This window comes from Falco rusticolus, chromosome 9 (assembly GCF_015220075.1).
Source record: "Falco rusticolus isolate bFalRus1 chromosome 9, bFalRus1.pri, whole genome shotgun sequence".
Taxonomy (NCBI): Eukaryota; Metazoa; Chordata; class Aves; order Falconiformes; family Falconidae; genus Falco; species Falco rusticolus.
In genome coordinates, this window is record NC_051195.1 from 31,562,554 (window position 1) to 31,588,147 (window position 25,594).

A 25,594-nucleotide genomic window follows, 5' to 3' on the forward strand; every position below is an offset into this window, starting at 1 on the left:
GATGGATGTGTATTTGTGAAGCTATAATAGAAATATTCTTGTCATGGCTTTTTTAAGTATTTGGTTATAACGTGTGCATGGAAATTAAAGCATATGTTACAAGGTTTTTTTACCCCTACTGTTGAAAGAGTTCATCTTCTTTCTGTGTGCCTGTCTTGTGTGCCCTGGGTTATTGTAGCCTGCAGGGTCAAAGAATGGACAAAGCATCCATGTGGAAAGAAAAAAATGACATCTTCAGGTCTTCTGCTGATGAAAACAAGCGTTTTTTTGTGGAAACAGAAATAAGGGAGTGTCTTAGATTGGCTGATGTGCATAGTGGCGTTCATTTCCTAGTGGATGGACATCTATGTGACAGAACCTACCAGTGCAGTTGGCAGAAATGGTTGGTTGTCGACAGGGAGGCTGACTCTAAACAGTCATGAAAAATTGGTTTGTGCTCTTACTTTAGGAGACAAGTTCCCCTGGGCCAAGGCTGATGCACACTAGCAGGGAATGATGCATAGGCAACTTGCCCTGTGCTGCATATCTGTTGTGATGGCAAATAAATGACTTGTTCTTTTGTCAGCCTGATGCTCTTCATAAGCACTTGGGAGGAGAACCGCAATTAAAAAATTGTGGCTGGATATGTGTCACTTCTGGATTGCCATGGAGACTGTCACATTAAGGTTAGTGTTTAAATAGCTTAAGCTACCCAGAAATGAAAAGTCAGGTACAGAAACTTGGGCAACATTTATCACCGCAAGTGACACTAAGAACCAGAATGTGTCTAGTGAGTTACATTGTCGCCTTCCTTTATGGGGATAAATTAACTACATTATAGTCCATATAAATTGCATTTATACCACACTGATTTGTTAGGGCTGTATATCAGGAAGCACTGTCTTCTCTGCTAATGACAAATTTGCTCTGGCCTTTCCAGAGCCTGGCATATCAGAGCATAATCCAGCTACTTCTCTGCTCTTTCTCCAGCATTGTCATCTGGTCTTTGTTTTGTGTGCCAAAGGTCTCTGTTTTCCTGTTGCTTCCTAACTTCTTGCTTCCTTTCTGTGTGAGGACAGTGTGACAATGATTCCTGATGCCTGCTATATCTGACAGGGTTTTATTTAATTGCATTGCTGAAATATCTGTACAACTATGTAGCACTGAATTTCTTCATCAAAATATTCATTGAGGACTGAGAGGGAGTCAGGTTGGGCTGGAGGATGAAGAAAATAAGTGTGCACTGGGCTCTCTGTTGGTTGCATGTGAATGTGTAATCCTCTCTGCTGCATCCTCTGGCTTTTCTTTTGGGCCACTTAGACCAGCAGACTTCACTGTGTCATCTTTTACTTCTGAAACAAAGGTCAGATGCTAATCCAGCCTCGTTGTATTAGGAAGAGGTCAATAATAGACCCTATTTAACACCCTGAATGCTAAGAAGTGGGCTTCCTGCTTGGAAGTTTGTGGGTCAGACCCTTTTGCATTGTGTGTGCAGTGTACTTGGTTCTTCTCTTCCTTAGGGCACAGTCTCATGGCGTCGTATAGTCTTGGAAGGCTGGTTCCTTCTATGTACTCAGGGCTCAAAACCAACCTGGAATTGATTCTCACTCATACTATTTGACTATTGCCTTGCTTCACTCTCCAACCTAAGCTGGTTCTTTTCTTTGTCCCATCCCAGAGGTGTATTCATCTTTTGTTCAAACGGAAGCAGTTAGCTCCTGAAAATCTCTCTTCCTCTGCACAGCAGTCCTTCAATGTTACCCTCTCTGGCCTGCCAGCAAATACACAAACATTTACTCCAACATTTCCTCTAGCTTGCTCACACTCTTATCAGTCTCTCCTTTAACAGCTACATCCTTCAGTACACTGAGAATAGGTCTTGGTGCGGGGCAGAGTGGGGGGGGAGAGTGTTTTCAGGAAGCAAATCCCTTGCTGCTTCAATGAGCAGGATTATATACAACCTGCAAGACACACAAGTAATCCTTGAAGTGCACTCAGTGCAAGTAAGGCCTCAGCATTAGCTCTGTGGCCAGTCTAAGTTCACATAAAGATAGATAAAGTTCCTTTTGAGAGAACCTGAAAGAGAATAATGAAGATGCTCAAAGACAGAATGACCTGGCTTACAATGAAATCTTGAACGGATGGGAGCTGTTTAGCTGAAGAAGAGGAAACTGAAGAGGGATGATAAAATGAATGTAAAAGGCCATTGTTAAAGGTAATCTCTTCCCTGTATCTGTGAAGGATTGGATGAGAAATCATGTGATTGAAATACAGCAAGAAAGAGAAGTTTAGTTCATATGAAAATGTTTATAATGGTAAAGCAAGTAAAGCCTGGTATAGATCCTTTGGAGGTTGTAGTATTTCTGGGATTGGAGATCTTTAAAAACAGACTAGGCATATACCTTTTGGGAGTGATTCAGAGAAGGTGGATCCTGCCTGGGGAATGGAGATTGGCTAGACAGCCTCTTCAAATCTCGCTAGTTCAATTGTTCGACGCTTCCAAACCTGAATGATCCCCTAGGTTGGTTACTTGTTGCAATAGTGGCAGCAGGTTTTGCTTCCAGTTGCATCTTTCAGTGTCAGTGATGTCTTGATTTGCAAGTACTGGTGTGTAGCTTGGCCTTTCCTTGTTAAATAGCAAGGACCTGTGGGGTGGCTTGTCATGTTTTTTTCTGATATAATTACATGTAGGCTGTTGAGACAGAAACACTACATGGTTCTGGCAGATAAGACCTGGTATCATTTTCATGGGTTTCCTTTAAGGAAATGTACAAGTACTTTCAGATTGCTATACATATAGGTTCAAGTTTTCAGTCTTTTCCTGGAAAATAGGAAGCACTTCAAAACTGGGTCCCTCTAGGCCACTGCAGCTGAAGCAAGTAATTGTATTTTTGTACTTTTCCCTGTGACAAAGTAATTTCTGAAGGATAACACCGCAACTATGGTGATTGCATCTTTACTTTAGACTGTGGGAAGAATAAGAAAAACAAGCTTAAGTAGGCTGTGCAGAAAAAGCTGCAGTGAGGACTGGATTAAGCTACGGATGGCAGGGGTAGAAATGGAGACTGCTCTTGTGTAGTACTAAGTGGCAATGAGGATTTGGGGGGGGGCGGGCAGGGGCAGGAGACTGAATTTTCCAGCTGGGGAGGAGAGCTGAGCAGTGTCAAGACAGGAGGAGGTGGGAGAGCAGTGAGGGACTTGAGCTGATCTTAGTGGAGCACAGCTCAGAGATGGAGTCAGATGGGAGTCTGCTTTCTGCCTTCCCAGCGGTGCTTGCTTCTGTTCAGAGTAGGGCGATTTCTAGATGTCCATTGGATCTGCTAGTATTTCCATTGTTGGGAGAGTGGTATCCTAGTAGAGGCTTGGTGGAGAAGGTTAACTCATAACCTTGCAGCTGGGGCAAGCAAAAGGCACTTAATGTGTCTGAACTGTAGCAGAGTATAGCAGTTGGAGGTAACCCCCTAAGCTGCTAGACTCGGTTTTGCCTAGGTGCCTGTTGCCAAAGCTTATTCCTAGCAAGCAAATGTAATGGAGCTGGAACAGTGGCAGTGCACTGTGAAATCCCCCCCTCTTTGTGAGTTCTGCTTACTGTTGATGTTCTCTGCCACGTCCCCTCCATCTAAGGCTGTAGTTGCACACTGTCCAGGTCATGTTAGTGTTCCCTGATGTTCCTGTGAAGTCAGCCAGACACTACAGCCCCCAGAGGGCTGGGCATCCGACAGCTTTACAGGACAGCAATACTGCTAACTAGCAGGAGACCGATGCTGCACCTCAGACGTTCATTTGGAAGATGATTAAGGACATCTGTGTAAGGAATCAGATGCAGGGAAGACAGAGGGGACTTAATGTTCCCCTTCTAACAACAACTTTCAGAAACAACTTGAAATTGTCAATGCACCGTGGTGTCTTTATGCATGTGTTTGAAGTGTCCAGACTCTGCATCTCTAGGTGCTACATTCCTTATAGGGTACCCCCAGAATAATCTTGAGTTGTGCAGCATTTTGATGACTTCAAGTACACAGTGGCAAAGTAAGTATGATCTGACCTTAAAGCAAACTCACTTACCTTATTCAGTCTCAACACAGATTTCTTTTCCTACATAGTGCCCACATTGGGCAGTCACTTCATGGGCTTTATGAATGCAGGCCACAGAGAGAAATCTGTGTGGTGTCCAGATCTCAGGAGTGACTCCTGTAAAGGGGGCAGTGAGTCCCCTTTTATTCCACCTATTCCACCAATAGGTGGAATGTGATACTGCTTCTAGGTTCAAAAGATGCAGTTTGCTGTTTCCAGCATGTTTTGATGGGTAAGTGCTATCTCAGTCCTGGATGTTGCTGGGAGACACTTCAGGTATAATCAGGAGTGTAGGCTACAGTTCAGAGCTGGCTATTGTTCATTTGTTTTGCTGCAGTGGATGGGCTTTGAGTCACAAAGATATTGCCAAGGTCTTTACTGTCTGCCCGTACATCTCCAAAAGGCATTGGCTGTATGACTGTGCCTTGCAGTAGTATGACATCCATCTACCTGCCTCTGAGGCTACCTCTTGCACTTGATCCATGGCTACTGCTCAATGGAGAGAGAAGAACGTTATGCCCTTGTAATGAACAAGATGGTCATATTTAAGAATGCCCTGAGGTGATAAATCTTATCCACACCTTAATTGGGCAACAGGTGAACCTTACTTTCTGGACATGATGCAAAATCCACTTGTGTAGCAGGGAAGGAATCATGGTCTTGCAGGTGGAAAGACTTTTGATTCACAGGCTGGTGAAGTTTGTTGTCTGGCAGGCTCGCTGCCAATAAACTGTGGTGAAAACTTGGCCTTCCTGAAATCGGTAGGGACGGGTCTTTTGTCTTACACGCATCTCTGAATGAATCACCCCTGTGCACAGATGTCCAGGTACTTGCGCTTACTGAACATATGCACTTTGCAAAGCCTCATTTACTGCACGCTTTTAGCAGATTGAATTCCAGCAGCCTTTGAAAACTATAGTGCTAAACGTGGTATGGGCCAGCAGGGAGAGAGAGGCACATACTGTATGTGATAAGAGGTAGAGTTTCCAAGGGTTTCTTTTCCCATGCTTATTTTCTTTGTTTGTTTTTTTACAGAAAAAAAAGTGGAATGATCTGAAATTAAATTTGCATCTGCTTGATGGAATGAGGAAACCACTTTATGTTTTCCAGATTAAATAAAGTGAATGAGGGTTTTGTTCATTTTGCTTTATATGTGTCAAAGATATGTTCCTGATTAAGTTTAGGTGAACTTGGTTCTAAAATACAACTTTGAAACAGAAAATCTAAACTTGGTAAGAAACCAGTGTGGAGGCCAGATAGCCTTATCAACTGCTTTTTAGCTCTGACCTTATCAGACCTTTTGAAGCCCTCTTACTTCCAGCCCTCCAGTAGGAGAGTTTATGGTTGGGCTGAAAATAGGACTGTTTCTGTACCAGACCTAGGAAAACCTGAGAATTTGGAATTTTGGTGTACAGTGCAGAATTTCTGCTGCAGCCTAACTGCAGAAGAAATGGTCCTAGCACGGCCTTGGCTGCTTTATATGGTACTGCTGGGCATGGTGCTGTGTTGCTGTATCTGGAGAGGATGTGTAGAGGTATACATGTTGGATCCACATGGAGCTGTCTGGGATCTGACAATTCATTTGTGCTTGTCCCAAGTTGTGTTTCAACCCATTAGGCTGTCTCCAGAAGTGGGTTTCCATCAACAGAGTGTACATTTTGACTCAACTTGTCTTTTTTTTGCTTTTATAGGCGAAATGGTGGAGAGGTTTTCTTTATTTTATGGTGAATGACTATCTTAAGCAAGTTAGAAAAGTGCATTACATGATAGACACAGCATCCTCTGGCTTTACTGCTGCATGATTTCTTGTGCTTCTCATTGATCAATGGTGTTTCTATTTGCAGGGAACAGAACTAATTTAAATTTTAAAGTGAGTTATATGGGGGGATGGGGGTGGGTAGCAGGCGTGTCTTCAGGTCTTCTGGTCCAACTCCTGTGCAAATCAGCTTCAAAGCTGGGTCGAGTTGTGACGTTAGATCAAGTTGGTCAGAGTCTTGTCCAGTCAGGTTCTGAATACCTTCAAGAACAGAGATTCTCTGTCTTCCCTGGACCCCTGATGTAGCAGTCGATCACCTTAATTGTGAAGGACTTTTCCCCCCTCCTCTATACCTCACTGGAAATTCCTTTAGTGCTGCTTTTGTGTCATTGCCTGCCAACAAGATTGGTGCTTGTTAGTGAGACTTGATACCTGTTTTTGTGATGATGACTCATAAGTACAGGGGGATCGTAGATAAAGAAAGTCAAATAATGCATCCCTGTGCTATTACTATTTCTGAACAGGGCCAGCATTTTCCAGTTTGAAGGCTGCACAGTGAAAGCAAGATTAATTTTCTGCCCGTCTCCCTGTTTCATTAAATTCCTGGTCTCAGCAACAGATTCATTTTGGACTATTTACTGTTCTTGTTGCCATCTTTGTCATTGGAATGGGATATCAGCATGTTAATGCCTCATATAACCTGTGAATGATGGTAGAGCACTGTCGCTCTTTGACATTTTCAATGCTCTGTAATTTCATTATCTGGCCATTCTTCCCTTTCCCTGCAGTGTAGTGTGTCTGGCATGGTGATTGCCACTTCTAATGTCTTTCTCTGCTACTACTTCCAAAGATTTTCCTCTGTCATTATGAGTGGTTTGTCTTTCCCAAAAGGAAGGTAATTTTTCAGGTTAAGAAGAACTTTCTTTTACATCCTCAAACTACATTTTTTTTTTCCTTGTGGCAAGAAGGCAGAAATAATAAATTGCTGCTTTGCGAGTTTCATCCTGAAGGATTTTATGGTACTGTGTTAGATACATAAACGTAGCTCTTCACTGTAACATGGTCACTTTCTGAATGGAACAGGGGAGGTCTATAACAGAGAACTGTTAGTTCTGCTCTTGTTCTTTATATATCTTATTTCCTTGGGTGCCCTGATATCTACCTGAAAATGCTAATACAAGCCAAACACTTGACACTTCTTGTTGTGAAAATGCATTTTGGAAAGTGTTTTAAAATAGCAGAAAAAAAAAAGCGTGTCCTCATTCAACTAGGGAGCAGAAGGATGTCGTGTATCTGACATAGTTTACTGCTCTCTGTGGTCCACTTCAGACAATCGTCTTGGCATTTCTCAGATTCCTCGTTATTGCAAGGATGGAGGACAGTGGCAGTGTCCTTGACTTTTCTTTTCCTGTCTTCCTATGGTACATTAGATCTTTTTGGTAGTATTTTGTTTTGTTTTGACTTTTGCAGTGAAGGTCCGAAGTTTATTCAGAGGAGTTGGGAAGTGTCAGGATTTGCAGGGTGGGGACAGATGATGTTCTGTGGATTGCTGGAGACGGAAAGTTGTCCCTTCTAGTTCTGCCTTCCTGTGATATTGTAACAAGCTCATGGAGTGAGTTTATGCAGGTGACTGGTTGAAATCCTGCTTGCAAATGTCTCTGGATATCAATGATAGTAGAGATTAAGGCTTATTTTAGGAAAGTGATTTAAGGCACTCGTTGAATGCTGATACTTAACGAGAAGAATACAACCAACTTTAGCAACAATTCAGTTAACAGCAGAAAAATTTGTAGTGTGTGTAAGAGTAAGGGTCAAATGGCTGGAGATCCCAGATGGTTTCTTAGTCATGGGCATGTTAGTTTTTATTAGAAGTTTTGAAAGAGTCATAGAAACAATTTCAGAAGAAACCTCTTCCAGGCAAATGAAGCTAGATGCAAAACTCAAGCAGCTTAGTTTGTACATGCTGTTTTCCTTTCCCTGACTTGAAAAACTTCTCAGAGTTGTTACTGGAGCCATTACCCATGTGATGCTAAGTTTTGATTCAGTTTGAAAGGGCCTTTGTGGAATGCTTGGGGTTAAGGAGCACCTTATCCTGAGTTCCAGTCTGACTTGTTATGTGGAAAATCATTTCACCTTCTAATCTCTTGTTTTTTAAAAAGCACTTGACCTAACATGTGCAGGCTGAAGACTTTTGGTTTCATCACTTTGGGTCTGTTGAAGTTCTAATTAGTGCTATATGTTGCTGTTTCCACCTTTTACCTACAGATTGCTCATGATGTGATGGCTTTAGTGACTCCTGGGCATGAAGCAAAGTGGTGTTCTGTTGGGTGCTGTATTGTGATTCCTTTAAGACTTTGGATTTAGCCTGGATTGTGGTATACTTATTATGATTCCTATGTCTGCTAATCCTCTTCCTCCCTCCTAGGCATGTCAGAGTTCTTCTTGTACACATGTTAACTCTGGACTCTCCTGGGGGCTGATGCAGCATATGGGTATTTACTGAATGGTAGAAATACAGCTTGGTATTCAGAGCCATGACTGATACAGTTTGCAGTAAGGACACTTAACTAGACACAGCCTTGTGCCAGAGCCACTGCCCTAGTATAGGACGCAGTGAGGTTCTGTCCCCTGCACTAGAGCTGCCAGTCCTTGGGCCAGCAATGTTGTCACATGTCCCCCTTGAGGTTTGGCTGAAGTGGACATAGTGCACAGACAGGTGCTGGGAGTGTTCAGTGAGGTGGAAGATAATGAATATTTAGAGTGAAATCCATACATGCATGGCCAAAGGACTTCTGAGGTGGAAGTGGGCACGAGTCTATATACCTGTATAGCGAGCAAAGGGAGGAGGTGGTGCTGAGGGTACCGTTATGGACAAGAGCTGGCAAGGACTAGCTGGGTGGAGGGGAGAACTGTTTGTGAAGGCTGTTAGCCAAAGAAGGTCAGTGTCTGTACACTTTTGCTTTGTAGCAAAAAGGGACCAACTCTCCCCTCTGTTGACTGACTAGAGCGGAATCCAAAGGAGACCAGGCTCCTTGGACTAGCTTTAACCTTTTTGAAGAGGGGAAACACTTAAATTTAATGTCTAGAAAAAGCTTTATGGAACTGAGTTTCAGCCACTCTGAGGAATCGTGCTAAAGAGGCTACCTTGCTTTACTGCTTTAAATCCACTTTGGACAGAGTATTAGCAATTATCCCGTAGGGAACAATCCTGTATTTTCTGGATGAGCATAATAGGCCTCTTGCATCTCTAATTTCTATGGTGCTGTGAAGACGTGGATGATTGTTATTAAAGGCCGTGAGAAGCAACTGGTCAGCTCATTGCCAAGCTGCTATAATTCATGGGTGTTATACATGCGCTGTAGTTTGCTTAACATTGCAATCTGTGTATTCTAAATTGTTTCCATAGTGCTTGGCCAATGAAATTACAGATTTATTATGTTCATGTGGATCTCTTGTTTAATCAAGAATGCCATGCATGCTGTGAATGCTAAGCTGTTGCTCTAAAAATACCCCCTGCTCTCCTGACGTAAGAGTGCGTGAATCAAGTTGGTTTTATTTTTCCTTTATGTTTGAATGTAAATCCAGTATTCTTGAATGTGAAGGGCTCATGGCACCTGCAAGTACTAGCAATAGCTGTTCAAGAGTGTTCTGTGCTGTTCTGACTGTAGCATTGCTAATCTGAGGCATCTAAAAAGTTCCAAGTCAATTTTCTATCTTTTTAAGGAGGGAGGAAAAAAAAAAAAACCTCAATGGAGTTTAAAACCGTTATGTAGCTGCAGCCGGACTTAGAAATAGATATGTAGCTAGACATTTGTCTCTATGTGTGTGTAAAAAAAAAAAAAAAACCAACAAAAACAACAAACCCCAAAAAAACCCAGTATATGAGATGTACAGTGTTTTAGGAAGCAGAAGTCAAAGACTTTAGAGTTCTGAGTGTATTTTAAAAGAAACCCTCTGAATTCAGAAAAGTAAGAACTCGGATTGGGATTTTTTGTTTTGTTTTGTTTTAGGTCATTAATGGCCTCCAAGAGCTAGGGTTTTAAGAAAAACAAAATGCAGCAATGAGGGATGACTTGAGCTCTTTGATGCAGTGGAGGACTCCATGACGCTCTGACAGCTTTGTTTAAGGCTGAGTCCCTGATGCCTGTTTTTAGTATAAAATTTCTAATGAGAGTTGCTCTGACAACAGTAGTCTCATGGGGGGAACTGTAGAGCTGTTGAAATTGGTCTTGTGCTCGTGTAGTTACTGGAGAGACCTGCATAAATTGCTTTTCGAAAGACTGGAGTGGGGAGTACCTTCATTCTGCTATGTTGTATATTTGAATTTACAACAGGTTACACTGTTCCAAATAGATGGGTTTTCTAAAGATTCTTTTTGGAGCACTTGCTGTTGGTCTTAGAATCATAGAATCTTTTAGGTTGGAAAGCATCTTTGAGATCATAAAGTCCAACTGTTAACGCAGCACTACCAAGTCCATCACTAAACCATGTCCCTAAGCAACACATCTACATGGTTTTTAAACTCCTCTGGGGATACTGATTCCCTGGAGCCTGTTCCAATGTTCTATCACCCTTCAGTGAAGAAATCCTTCCTAACCTCCAATCTAAACCTCCCCTGTCATAACCTGAGGCTGATTCCTTTTGACTGGCCCTTGTTATCTGGGAGAAGAGACCGACCCCCACCTGCCCACAACCTCCTTTCAGGTAGCTGTAGAGAGCAATAAGGTCCCCCCTGAGTCTTCTCTTATGTGGAAGAATATAGGCAGTGGCTTGAAATGAAGACTGTGCTTCAGTTTCTCTGTATAATAGAGGGCAAGAATTTTTCAGCTCCAAACAAAGATATTTTTTTTTTTTTTAGGTCCCTAAGTAAAAGAAAGAGAGATCTCACAAAGTCAAACATTCTGAAAGTTTTCTACTGCAGTGAGGGTGCACTATGGAGTGAGTAGGTATTTTCAACTGACCAAATGCCCCTGGGCCCCAACCAACCCTAAAAGGGTTGCAGAAGTCAATAGTACTTTGGTTTTCTGCAGTGGTGATTTGCCTCTTTTATACTATGTGCATGACATACAATATGTACTTCTAATTTTCCTACCTTTTCAACTTTGAAATTCTCAGCCATAATGTTGCATTAAAGGAGCTTTGAATTCAAGTTCCTCTATTTTCTCAGCTTCTTTTTTTTAAGTAACAGAACACTTAAGTCTGTAAGAAAAATTGCCCTTGACAGCTTTAACTGTGCTGTTCTACATCTTGCCATGTAGACATTAGTACAAGGTATTTCTAAGTGGGAAAAATATATTTTCTTTCTAACAGAGCTCAAAACCAGATGAATGGGTTTTTTCTTAATTTGCCCCCCCAAACTGCAATATTGAGCTGACATCAAAAGTTATGATTTTTATTGTGAATCCTGACACGTTCTTCCATGCTCCCCCCTCCCCTTAAGTTTGTTGAAGTTGGTGCCAGAACTTCAGAGGACAGGTTTTTTTGGGGGCAGAGAAGTGTGGGGCGCTTTTTTCTTTTTTTTTTTTTTGTTTTCCTTTTCTTTCCTACAGGATCAGATTTTAAGCAAATATATTTTACCTGTGTTTAGGAAGTACTCAGATGGGGAAAAATGTTCATATTGTGTTATCTGTGTCTTTCTTCCAAAGCTTTATTTCCTTGGCAGGCACCAAACTGGTAACTGGCTGCTTTGAAAGATGGATTGTCTGGCTTGAGTGACAAACCAGAGCTCTGAACTGGGGGTTCAGGGCCCTCATCTGCCTTTGCTCTCCCTCTTAGGCCCTGGGTATATCCCAGGGTTAAGTCCATGGAGTGTGGATGTTGCAGCCTCTTGCTGCCTGGAGTAATCCTTAGCACTAACTTAGGTTCCCATAGTAGGGCATCTTAGGGGCCTGCTCTGGAGGAAGGCACCCCATCAGTCCCTTGAATTCACAGTTTTGAAGTCTTTCTGTGTCCAGGCATGAAGGAGGAGAAAACACGGTGTGTCCCTTCTGTTAGGCAGACAGGACAACACCTGGTCACGTTTCCTATTCCACTTTCTGGGAGGCTACGTTATCTGTGGTGAGGCTATGTACAGACTACTGTGACACAGATCATGGCCATTCTTTCTTGCTGATGTAGCTGCAGTCTGAAATAGTTAAGTGTCAGCTGGAGGCAGAGCTGAACACCATGTCCATCAGCTGGCCCATACAAGTTCGCTGGGTTATCAGGCAGAATCCAGACAGCTCTGGCCCTGTGCTTAGGGCTGCTCTCTGGAGGGGATGGTGTTGAAGCTTGGCTGCCTCATAAAGAAGGGGGAAGATGAATCCTGAACTGAAGAATTCTCTGTCCTCTGTTCTGTTGCATATCATGGAAGCTGTTGCTAGTGTCATGTGCTGTTAGCACAGCTGTCCTGGACTCCACAGGAAGAACAGAATTTGTTTTATTTCCCTTAGATGAGGGAGGATGTTACATCTGGCTGGCTCAATGTGGTGGATGTATACCTTGGTGTATCCTTCCCAGCCCAGTTTCTGTAAATACCTAGTGAGCTAGATTTCATAAAAGGCTGCTAGATGAGGCCCTTCAAAGGAGATAATATCAGGGCTCGGGGGTGGTGGTGGTGGTGGGGTGTTTGGCATGAGCAAGGAGCTGCTCTGCACAGGAACAAAGAAAGGAAATTGCCCAGAGTGAGTGTGTTTTCACAGCAGCAGATGAAAAAAATTTTGCTTAACTACTTAATGACACAACACACAGAGGAAATGATCACCCCCCCGAAAGAAAAACCTAACAGCCCCCCCCCCCCCCCAAACAACAACCAAACCAAAAAAAACCCCAAAACAACAAACAAAACCAAAACCAACCCTGAAACCAAAAACAACACCCAAACCCCCCACCAACCAACTATCTAGCTATGGCACAAAGAGTTCAGGCACTGTAGTGATGATGAAATGTATGCACATGATGAAGACAGAATAAAAATGAAGACAAATATAATAAAAATGATTGAAATCAAGATTAAAGATTAGTTCAAAGGAACATGGAGTAGGAAAAGATGCTGCGAGGGCAGAGCTGACCTTACCACAGCTGAGCTACTAAGTTTCAAAGTAGTTTTGAGCATCTGCATATAGGAACTGCTGCATAAACATAGGTTCAAGGTCAGAAGAGTGCAATTGGACAGACTACATTTTTATTGCCTTAATATATAAGATAATCAGATCATTTAATCTTTGTTGAATCTATAATAATGTAAAAAATATGTTAATTGGCTAGTTAGCACTCTAACTATTCCTTCTGACCTTTTGTCTGCAGAGAGCCCTGACTCGTGCTTGTCTCCTACCTCCAGCATTTTCCAATCCTGTGTCCTGCTCAGCCTGACTGACCCGTTGCCTGTGATACTCACTGAGATATTCCAAACTATCACTTATATATTTACCTTATTCTTTCAGTGATGATTCTCATATTTCACTTTCCCAACTTATTAAATTTATAAATATTCTACCAACATGTATTTAAAGAACTACAATTAAATCATGTTTTTATACTAATCATAGAATCATTTAGGTTGAAAAAGACCTTTAAGATCATCTAGTCCAATCATTAACCCAGCATTGCCAAGTCCATCATTAAACCATGTCCCTAAGCACTGCATGTCTGCATTTTTTAAACACCTCCCGGGATGGTGATTCCACCACCTCCCTGGGCAGCCTGTTCCAGTGCATGATAAGCCTTTCAGTGAAGAATTTTTTCCTAAAAAACAACTTGGATCTCCCCTGGTGTAACTTGAGTCTGTTTCCTCTTGTCATATCACTAAGGTCCCCCCTGAGCCTCCTCCTGGCCAGGCTGAACAGCCCCAGCTCCCTCAGCTGCTCCTCATCAGACTTGTGCTCCAGCCCCTTCCCCAGCTCCGTTGCCCGTCTCTGGACACGCTCCAGCACCTCTGTGTCCCCCTAGAAGTGAGGGGCCCAAAGCTGAACAGTTTTGTAACGATGATACAGTCATTTGCGGTTGGGCAGTAAATGTGGGGGAAAATCTAAGTGTGGACTTTGGTATCTGCAGAACCATAATAGAACAATTTGTGCATTTTGCCTTCTTGCCCTCTGTCCTAAATTTGTCATCTGGCAAACAGCAATAATGCTTATTTCCCTGGGATGTGGTGAGGAAGGGAATAAGCCAAAACCCAAGGTACTTGGATTTGTTGGTAATAAGGATTCAGTGGCAGGTGTGGAAGGTCTTTTAACTGGCAATTAAAAGAAGATACAAGGGCATTTCTCTGAACAGGCACATCCTTTCCTTTCTATGGTAAGATCTGTGAAAGTCCAACTTTTGGACAGGTTCCCCTGGAGGGAGAAGAATATTTTCTCAGGGTAATATTGTTAAAAATTGAATAATACTGTCTCACCATAACATTGTCATCACAAATTAATGTCTGTGGGTGGGTGAGCTGGGAATAGAATGGGGAGGCTCGCCTCCACTCTGAGAGCCAGGTCAGTGACCAGACTGCACTGCTGACATGGTGGCTTCTCCAGCACCCTTCTCTTGCTGTCACGTTGGTGGTGAGGCTCCATGTTTTAGGAAGCACAACTGGCATGTGTTTCTGTGGCATGGCACCTAATTCCCTGCTGCTGTTCTTCCGAGCCAGCAGTGAGGCATTTCCAAATGAACAAGTAAATCTTTGGGTCATAGACGAGAGGCTGGAAAGGGCTTCAGCAGCTTCTTTAGTCTCTTTCCTGTCCCTGGGAAGAGAGGGAATCTCTTGCCTGTGCTCTGTTCAATACCAGTGATTTGAGTTGCGAACTGGAATCTGAGGAAGATCAGTAGTATTTATATATGTGGTAGAGAGGAGGAGAGAAAAAGAGGGAGTGTGTGTGTGAGAGGAGTGAGAGTTCCTGAATAGAGCCTGCAGCCTGAAATGGAAGAACAATAAGCAATCTGAATTTTCTTGAAAAATCAGCTTTACGGGAGCTTTGTCTTCTCTTCCTTTCAGAAATGGCTTAGACGCAAAATTCCCCAACACTTAGTTTCCTTTACAGAACCAGTCAGTTTTGTCTTCAGTCCTCAAGGAAAACCCTCACCTATCTTGGCAGTTTATACCATTTCAAAGGGCTGTGCTGTCCTACCTTCTGTCAGCCTTCCTTTTTTTTTTTTTTTTGAGAACTGTCCTGTGAAGGTAGTGTACCCACACTTGGAGTTCAAGTCATTCCTTCTTTTCAGGTCCCCATGTCAGCAGCTTTAAATGGCCCTTCAGCAGGTGTGTGACTCCACAGAGTTAAACTGCTGCACAAAATCTGCTGGTTCCTAGATGGTATCAGGAGATAATTGGAACAAGAACCAATTGGAGCTGGCAAGGTAACTGGGGCCTTTTTTTTCATTTGCTTCTTGAACTTGGATAGGCATGTGCATGCACAGCTTTAAAAGGAAGACAAAAAAGTAGAAAAAAGACAAAACTAAAGTTCCCAAGGCTTTGGTGGAGGCTTCTTAGCAAACGGAAAGAACTGGGAGATATGATCCAGTGTGGGTTGCTGAATCAATAAAAATAAATGATGAGTTCTTTGCTATCACCTCTAATAATGTATGATAGGGGACCCTTAAATCATATCACTACCTGCCAGGAGAGATTGTATTTATGTTTAACTGAGTTACACAGAGATAAAGCTCAAGCTTCTGTTATTTTAAGCAATCTAGATGTCTTTACTGGTGGGAACATGTATTTATGTACAGCAAGGCCATCCTGAAAAGCTGGGAAGATTCTCTGGAGCATAACTGTGCCTTGTCAGGGGGATAGGTCAGATAACCTGGGGGTCTTTTCTGTCTCTTGACTTCTCTGACTAGTGCTACTTGCAAGCCTGCTGGTAGTATATTGGTGTGTCCACCCTCACCTCCAGTGTGTTTATTCCTAATGGTCTGGAATTCTGCTTAAATGTCTCCTGTATTTTATCATGTTTTTTCTTAAAAAGGTGGCTAATTCACCATGCCTTTCCCAGACACTCTCCTGATGCTGTGTGGCTAATAGTTCTAATAATACTTAGCTTTTATGGAGTGATCCTCCCCCGCAAAGAGGACAAAGGCTTTGTGATCTGACCTGGTAGCTCTGTTTAGGGCTCTACTGCAGCCTCTGCAACAGAATCCAGCTGCTCTTTCAGGGTTGTTAACCTTGCTGGAGGCTTTTCTTTTATTTCTTTAGGAAGGAGGTGTTAAGAATGTGGCTGTAATTTTTTTTGTGTGTGTGTGCACTAAAGGTAAACATGTAATTATGCAGGAGGTATATTTGCTGAAACTCAGGCAGGATTTACCAATTTTTAAAGGAAATAACATTTCTTCTTTTTCTGTGTGAGAGATTTGTCCGATTTTTGGTGTGTAGTAGAGATGGAAGGGCAATGTGGCTGACTTGCAGACGCTGTACAGCTAGCACTTATGAATACCCCTCATTTGGGTGATACTTGGAGTCTGTGGTTTGGGAGGAGGAGAATCTGAGTTCTTTTCCCATGTTATTGTTAAACATTGTAGTCAGATTCCTCTTCTGAGTCCTGGAGGCATTAGTCATTGCTGTGGTGGTGGTGGTGGTGTTCAGCTGCATTCACAACCATGGCATAGATTCATATGTGCAAGACACCTCTGAAGTTACCCTAAATTACAGTCCCTGCACCAAAATGTTTAAAACCAAAAGCATGAAAGACCCTGATGGGTTCAATTCAAAATCCTTTCTAGATTTGCATGAGTCTGGAAAGGTAAACCTATGATACTGGAAGAGGTGTCTCAGTGTTGATGCCAATGGGTGCTTTTTCTCTGACAGTCTGGGCTTGCCCTTGAATTACCGAAATAGAGGATCGACGTACAAGGATTCCTGCTCTGCTCCTGCTGGTAATCGTGCAGGAGGAGGGAGCTGGGCTTTCTAGAGCTGGTTCTTTCTGCAAAGCACTGTAGTAGTGGTTTTGGTGTCGTGTCCTGTTCCCACTCATGCCCGCATTGTGTTCATTCACCGCAAGCCCTGTACAAGGAAAATTGAAACTGCTGCTTACATCCCAAGGGCTTGTTTGTGAAGATAATGTGATCTGTCTCCGGTGTCCCAGGGGAATTCATGGGAAGACTTCTTGGGCTCTGGCTGCCACTTATTCTGCTGCCTGATTTACATTGAAAGGGAGGAGGATAGGGGACAGAAAGAGCATACTGTGGCAGTTTTCATACTGGAAAGTGAAAAGGCACACAGGCAAAGGAGGATTAAAGGAGAATAGCTTTCTTTTAGTTACTAGTTCTTGTTTTGAGGACACGTTTGACAGTCTCAGCTGTTTGGAGATCACAGGTTCATTGGAACATGTTTTGCTTTTGTGTGTGATCTTGGGGCTTGTCTTCTTCAATTTCAGAGGGTTCTTTTGTCTGCATAGCCTGAAGTCACCCACTGATCATTTTTATGTCTTTACAGATTAAAAAAACCCCCCAAAACCAAAAAACAAACCACCCACAAAACTTTGCTGCTGCCTAGGTTAACATAACTTTAGTCTTGCAAAAGTGCCATTGATTTCCAGCAGTCAGGATTTGGCCTGTGTTTCTTGTTAGTGCTTCTGTTGTTTTCTTCTTCTGTTTTAGGATGTGCTGCTATTCCTTAACTGCTCATAGCTTGAGATAATGTTTTTTCAGCTGTGCTCACCAGGCAGGGTGTAGATTGGTGTTTAAAAGTGTATGTGTTCCTTTTTTTGCTAATCGCTCTATTACTGTGGGTGAATTTGGAATGGTGCTTTATATTCCAGGTGATGCACTTTAGCTTAAATTAATTAATTTGGAGTGGATTATTTCAGATATTTAAATTTCTGGATGGAGACATTTTTTCAGAGTAAAGTGGTCTTTAATTTGATTTTTCTGATGTATTTGCAAAGCGAATTGAACCAAACTCTTAAAAGTTGATTTAGATTATTCTTTCTGAGTGTTCCCATGTAGAGAAACACTTCATCTCTCTCTGCCTCTGGTTTCTCATCTGTAAAACAAAGATGACATTTCTTGACTTATTTCACAGTGGTGATGCTTGTAGAATCTGTGGAATTTAAATTCCTCACCTGAGAGCTTTGTAATAATGGTATATGCGTCTCACAACTGGAGATGGCACTCTTGAGTATTGGCAACAGCACTTAGACCTCCAAGGTAAATGAGGATGGTGATGGTGTGTAGTGTGATCACACGCATGCATGCATATGTTTTTGAGAGTCTATTTGTGTGAAGTGATTTTGGTGGGACCAGAGTTATGTAGTAATTGTTTTTGAGAACCACTGTACCTTGATCTAGGAAAATACTTGTGCTGGAATGGAGTTAATTTTCTTCAGAGCATCCCAGGTCATGCTACGATTTGATTTTTTTGCTAAACCAGTGTTGATATTGCACCAATGTTTTAGGTATAGCTGAGCAGTGCTTCACCGTGTCAGGTTTTCTGTTTCTTACCCTGCCTTCCCTAGGAGTAGGGGGGAGGGCAGTCAAGAACTCAGGAGGGGTCATAACTGGGACAGCAGACTTGAATTGGCCAAAGAGGTATTCAGTCCCATACGATATCATCCTCAGCAATAACAGCTGTGGAGCAGTCTTTCTAAAGTAGCCGTTGTTCAGAGCCTGGCTTTGCAATGGTTTGCTGTGGGAGGCAGTCAGTGACCACCTTTGCGTTGCTTGCGTGGTGTTTTATTCCCTCCCCTCCCTTTCCTTCACTTATTAAACTGTATTTGTCTGGAATTACAGATTTTTCTCATTTTTGCTCTTCTGGTTCCCTCGCTCATCTGCTGGGGCCTGCGTGGGTGCTTAGTTGCTGGCTGGGGTCAACCCACCACACACTTAAGCACGAGTGTATGTTGAACATATAAATGATCCTCTTCCCATCTTCTGAGTGTTTGTGTGGGGAAAATTAGGCTGGTGTTGGTGGATTTTGCCTGAACTAGCTTTGAATGCAGAGATTATGTGAAAGGCCTCCTTACTTAGCATATTCATCACCCTGAATAACTTAGTGATTATGTTGATCAGCTAATATTTAATTATTAATTTTGTGCCTTAAAAAATGCCACCACCACCACCAAAAAAATCACCCACCCTCACCAAACCCAACCAAACAACCCCCCCCAACCCAATCAAAAAAATAAAGAAACAGCTAGGGATCCCCATAGAGCAGTGCTGTTGGCTTTTAGATCCCAGAGCATTTTAAGCTAATTTGCCTTCAGCTGTGAGCAATTTACTGATACTGGTTCCCAGTACTGTGTGGATGTTCATATTTGAATTTACTTGTCGGGTGCTGTTACTCTGTTATGGATTGGGGCAAGGCAGATGAAAATTGCAGACAAGCTTCCTGTGGCTGGTGTAGGGGCGAGAAATTGTTGTAAAGATCATGGAAATAGGTCTGTAGGTAGGAAATGGAGATCCCAGCACACCAGAGTGAGTGGGAGAGCTCTCGTTTTTCACATGTAAAACTGTCTGCGATCTCTTTGCTGTGCTGTGCGCTGCCTGGTGCTCATCCCTTTGCTCATTATTGATTATGCTTGGTAAATACGTGGATAGGGATACTGATGTGTTGTGTTGATCTCTGTGCTGATAAAGCCAGTTCACTTAGAAGATGAATCTCCTGAAGTGGATCAGTGCTGGCCTTTCAGATGTCTACCTGAAATGTTCACCTATTCTCTCTGGCTGCTGTGCTCTTCTCTCTCCTGTCTTTGATACAAGCACCGCCTGATACAGGTGCATGGCTGCCTTTTTGATGTGGCACTTTTTTGTTGTCCTGAAGTTCATTGGCAACCTGCTGAGGGAACTGCAATGCCTTTACACTTGAATTTGTGGGAAAAAGAATTATATATTCCACTGTGGCGTATATGCAAAGCACTCTTGCAGTTTAGAATTGGCAAGATCTGGAGGAGGGTTTAATGAACCAAAGTAATTTTCCTTCATAGTAAAATTTTATGGGCATGAAAGATTGTTATGCCACCAAATACTCTGAAGAGCTTCTGAGCACTTTTGTGATTTATGGGCTCAGAGATTCCTAATAATTGTCTGAACAACAGGAATCCCTTCAGGGATGTGTTTTCAAGATAGAATGAAACCTGGGCTACTGTTTCTGATTATATTTTGTTTTGTGCTTTTCTGCCAGCCAAATTGCGTCAAGACTCAAGGGTTCCGGATTGGGCAGTCTTGGAGACATGCTGGCCTTATTTTAGAGAAGTGGCCCATCCTATTAAATGTGGATTTAGTGGTTCAGTATACTATACAGCATGCTGGTGGGATTTCTCAGTGCCAGAGACTTTTAATCTGTGTTGCAGTGTAAGTCACTGAAGATAATTAATTGACAGAGGTTGGCATTTTTGTCATGCGAGCCTTATAGCAGGGTATTCAGCAGACAGTGGTAGTTTCTGCACAATGAAAACATACGGACTGTGGAGGGGCATGTGTGTAAAATAAAGCGTATAAGGAAATTCTTGCAGGACTTGGAATGTTACTTGTTTCCAAAGAAAAGATATTTCTTCTGATTATCCTTTCTCTATCCCCACTTCTGTGTAGAAAACCAAAACAATTTATTGAATTATTCAGGTCATTTAGTTTTGTGTAAACTCAGCTTGAAATTGCATTTTCCAGAGGGTTTGTATTGCCTTAAGGGAGTTGTAATTCAGCCTGGCTTATTTCCTCACTGTCCTGCAGGCTGTGCAGGACATTTCATTCTCATGTGCTTATTTCATTCTCGACCAGCTGAGCTGCCCCAAGGGACACCTGCCCCCGGGTGTCCTGGGAAGTGCCGTTCGGCTGTGTGGAGCCTGGCCCATAGGAGATGGGGGGGGGGAGGGGGGGGGGGTAGGGGGGTGGAAATTTCACATCTGAGCTGTATTCCCTGGAGTGAGCAGTATGACCCCAGAGAAAAACATGGTTTAGTATTGAGCTGACCTGAAGTTAATTCTGGGGAGATTGGTTTGATGAACAGAAACGGTTTCATTTGGCACTATAAGGGAATTTATCTTGATTAAAGAATGCTTAAGTTTTTGTTGTTTCTGAATCAATAACACTTGGAACTTTTAAAATTTTTATTTCTTTTCCCTAGAGAAAAAATGTTTTCATCTTAGTTTAGGTTGAAGACTGGACATTTTCTATGGTGGGGCAATTCTAGCTTTCCCTTAGTTTAGGGGAAGAAAATGTTTATTTTTCTTTTGAAATAGTACATTAAATGTGAAAACTCCAATTTCCTATTGAATTCAGCTTTTAAAATAAAAACTGTCAAGATTTTCATGCACAATTACTTTGGCACAGAAAAGCCATGGTTATGTGTTAGTGTTGACAAAAACAAGCTAAGCTTCTTCAACTACAAAGTAGAAATCAGAATCAAATGTCTCAGCTTGAGTCAATGAGGGTTTTTTCTTTTTCATTTTTTCTTCTATCGGAACTCAGTTTTGGAAAAATACGTCCATTTTTCCTTATGTTTTGTCCCATCCTTTTCAACTAAAGCATGCAAATAATAGAATGTCTTAGAAAATCTGGTACTAGCCCACATCTGCCCCTGATATCCCTGCTTCTAGTTTCTTAGCACAGTTGGGGCAACATGATGTGAAGGCCTCAGAACAGCCTCTTGGAGTGCTTTGAAGTTTCCTTTGCAATGCTGTGCCAAAAGCAGCCTGTGAAAACAACTCGGGATCCAGCCGTGCCGTTCAGGCTTTGATTTGTGTCTTAACCGCACGTGACACTGCCTTAGTAGTTACATTTGCTCCGTGGTCTCATGGGGCATGTTGTGGGGAACGTGCTTTCACAGCTATTCTGGGGAAAGTTGCATGTTCAGCCTCTGCAATCCTCTCTGGTTTTCAAACTCCCAAACCATTGCAAGAGTTGCCCTTACTGAATCTGGAGTGTCTTGTTTCAAAAGCAAGTGAGGACAGGGTGAAGGCTATCTGGGGCTGTGGGGCAGCAGTGTTGTGATTTTATGGACAGGTTGCTGTAGGTGACCGCACTATGTATTACCACTGCCACAGGCAACTCCTGCTATTTCTTGGGACCCTTTGTGAGATTTAACTGCGAAGGGATGCTCATGCTTTTGCTTTCCACGCATTAACAGCAGGCAGAACTGGATTTTTGTTAGTCATCCTGGGCAAAAATCCAGAAAAGCTGTACTAAACAATGTGCTCTTACTTTGGATTTATACCCAGAAATCGAGTAGGATTCAACCCACTCCTGTAAAGCTGGTGTTATCCTGTGGTTTGCAAGGTTTATAATAGATAAGTGACATTTTCAAAAATGCAGGGCACAGCAGATCTGGGAAGAGACACACAAAGAGCTGGAAGAGTACGTATGCTGCCTTTAGTTGTAGTTGCGACTAAAGGTAGAATTACTCTGTTGAAAATTGACCAGGACACGGAGATTTTATTTAATATGTTTAGGGCTGGATCCAGGATCCACTGAACTCAGCAGAAGTCATCCTGCTGGCTTCAACATGATTAGACTCTGAAACTGGAAAAATAACTTTATGAAACTTTACCACAATTGTAAGTGTTAAGGAATGTGTAATTTCTGGTAGGACAGGACTTGTGCTGTGGTGCAATGCTTCCTAGAGAGCCTTGAGAGGGGTCCTGTTGGGGCCCCTGTGGGACTACAGGGAACATCCTAAAAATATCACTCTCCTCAGGTTTTAGCTGGGAGCAGGCAGCACTGCTTCCCTCGGTTGGTGTAAGGGGAGGAGGTATACAAACTTTGGTTGGTGCAACTTGCAGCTGGCTCTTCCCATTTGTATGGGAAGGTGTGTGCAGGGTTTAAATTGTGATAAAAAGGATATTGTCCTTATTTCTGCACTGCACAGCATCGATTTCGGCTGACATGGGCTCGCATATGCTGACTCAAATCTGCCTGGCAGGTTTCTTTTCAGACCCTGCTGGAAGCAGCTTGGCTTTTATCTTCCTCTTAAAGGTCTCTGTGTGGGGAAATAAAGGGACAAAATGAAATTGGGGACAGGAAAAGTGAATCCAGTAGAGAGAGGAGTGCTCAGAGCATCTATTCTAAAGCCATTAAGCTTGGCACTGGCTGCATAGTCACGTACGAAGGTCCCTTACAATTTGAACAGGTCTCTTCTCAGTATTAGCTGACAGTTGAACCGACTGCTGCAGCCATTGTGATATTGACTAATCCTTTGGCATTTTTCTGCAAAGCTTTAAACTCCTCACCCAGCAGCCTTTCAGCTGGGAAACGTGAATGAAAGGTGTGGTGGGTCCCACTGCTGTGAGAGGAGGACGATGTGGCTTTTGTAGTAGCAAAAATCCTTGTTGCATTGGAGAACATTAACAAACTCAACCACTGGGATCACATCTCTCATTTGGACCTACCTTTTAGCTGTGAAGTACCCGTTAACAAATAAAACCCAAAGCAGCTGCAAGGGAAACCACCCTCCTTGAATCTTACAAGGAGGAAACAATGCTGAAAAGCTAAAATGATGCAAACCAAAAATGAAGAGATGCCCAAGAGCTCTTCCTGAGGCTGGTCCCATAGAATCCAAGGGAATGTACTATGTGACATTATGCTAAAAAATCAAGGAGCACAGGTGCTCCAGTGGTTTTAACTTCTAGTAAAGAGCCTCTATTTTTTCTGCAGAAGTTCCCATCCCATCTGAGCCTGGGAGCTTGCTCAGAGGCTCTCAAGTTATTGCACTGCATAGCTGCCTTTTTTGGGAGAGAGGGGCATTGGGCAGTGTAGCTGGTAACTAGGAGGGTTACTTTTACCTGTGAAATCTGAGGTCAGAGCACAAAGGATATGTACTGCTTATCTCCCCTCTCTTTCTACCTCAGTTTTGCAGGGACATGAATCAAGAATTTTCATGGCTCACCAGAAAGTTAGTCAGTGGGTCCTGAAGGCTCTGACTCTCCTTGAGCACTAGATACAGCTGAAGTTTTGTCTTGCTCAGTGTCAAAGCTGAATGTTATGCTGTGCCCCTCTATTTTACCACTGCAGAAAGGTGATATAGCCTGTGGAAATTCCCATGCTCCTAGAGTCAGTGACAGCAAACAGGGAACAGCAAAGCTCATTCTGGGCAAAAGGGACTGTTTTGCTGGGTAGGGATCTTTGTAAACAAACTTGCCATTTATTTCCGTGGAGACTCAACAATTTGTGGTAGCACCTTGAGAAACAGGAAAAGCTGACTGTAATTTCTGATTGAGCTGTTAATAAGGGCACATCTGGTTCCACCCTGACCTTGAATAACCATTGTTGTAGAGGGAGCGGCTTACAATGTTTGATTACTTCTTGTTGGCATGCTTGATTTCAAATGCAAAACATTTTGAGATTAAAATAAATGTTACTGGTTACATGATACATTAAGCTAATGATTAATTTTTTAAAAACTTGATCCTATAATACCTCAACTTTAATGGATAAATGCTAAACTCTCCTTTGGGTGATTTCAGATGCCTTGTGTATTGTTACACAGTCTAAAGGGAAACTCTCTCTCTTCCCCCCCCCCCCCCTTTTCCCTTTCTCTTCCTCCCTCCCTTCCCCCTCCCTAGGTGATTCTCATTCTGACAAAGCTGTACGACTTCAACTTGGGGAGTGTTACCGAGAGTTCACTGTGGAGGTAAGTGAATTGTCAAAACCACAGCAACTGGCATGGAGGGGTTGCACTGTGTCTCTTGTAAAACTGGAGGCAGAGCAAGGTGGGCATCTGAGTTGATCAGGGAGGAGGTGGGAGGGAGTCTAAGATAACTGGAGTTGCTTTTTGGAAAAGGGAGACATTAATATGTTCATATTGCTTTAATGAAGTGGAGTCTGCACACAAGAGAGTTTATTGATGTAAGGTCACTTCCCTGGACACAGTGGAGCTTGGCTTCATTCTTGCCTTTGAGTGTCCTTAGACAAGGCTCTTCATTCCTCAGAGCTTCTGCTGTGAGACTGGCAACAAGAACAGTCTCTATAAATGGTACATGCTTGCTAGAACAGTATCCAGCACAGTGCATGATATAATCTGATCTGAGCCGTGTTCCTCAGCTCTGTGAGCTGAGACGGTCATCTTGGCAGTGAATCTGTGTTGCCTTGGGCTGTGAGGATAGTAGCCCCTAAATAACTAGTGATGTCACAGTGAGGTGCTGGTGTCTTCTCTGCTATGGTTAGACTCAGAGTGTGTTATATACCTGCCATGCTTCTAGTCTGGCATGGGAGATGGAGAGTCCTGGCCTGGGGAAGCATGCTGCTGGACAGAATGTGTGTTTTTAAGTATGACTGTGCATTTAAAATAAATAAATAAATATTTATACAACCCCCTTCAAACTCACCACTAGAAGCAGGCCAGTTCCTTGATGTCTGAAATCACTAGTAGTTTCTACTTGCTGGGGATTGCTCTTCCTCCTAACAACCTGCCTCTGGTTTGGAAAGGGTTTGCCTTTAACGGAGTTGTTATTAGGTGTTTTTACCCTAAGGATTTTTTTTTTAATGTAGCCAGGGGTTGCGGAGACCAAGTGCCTTGTGTCAGATTTACCTGGTGTGTTACAGCTATTGCACAACTTGTGGAAAGTGTAGTTGGTGGAACTTGCAGTGTGTTGCAACCATTGCCCCAAGTGTGAGCACGTTCTTGGCAGATGATCTCTTGTACTTCTTCCTTTCCAGCTAATTTTAAAGTCCCTGTTTGGAGCAGACTTTGGGCATGTGCTGCAGGTTTATTCCAGTTAATGTATTTAAGGGTCAATTGTTCAGTAGAGCTCTTGAAACTTCTCAATTTGAACAGTGCTTCCAAATCCTAATTGTGCTGTACCATGGTAATCTGCAAAAGTATAAATAACCGTGCAGCTAATAAGAGAGAATACAGTAATTTCCACTTATCCTGGTACTTTTCAAGGTATTAAAATGCTA

At 42.7% G+C, this 25,594-nt stretch overlaps 1 protein-coding gene across 1 annotated transcript in view; it reads left to right on the forward strand.

Annotated features, from left to right (window-relative positions):
• Positions 1-25,594, forward strand: part of SORCS3 (sortilin related VPS10 domain containing receptor 3) — a 304,316-nt gene that overhangs the window by 70,102 nt on the left and 208,620 nt on the right. The window contains exon 2 of the mRNA XM_037400038.1: positions 24,259-24,326. Within this exon, the coding sequence (XP_037255935.1) occupies positions 24,259-24,326 (68 nt within the window). The remainder of the gene's footprint in view (positions 1-24,258; positions 24,327-25,594) is intronic.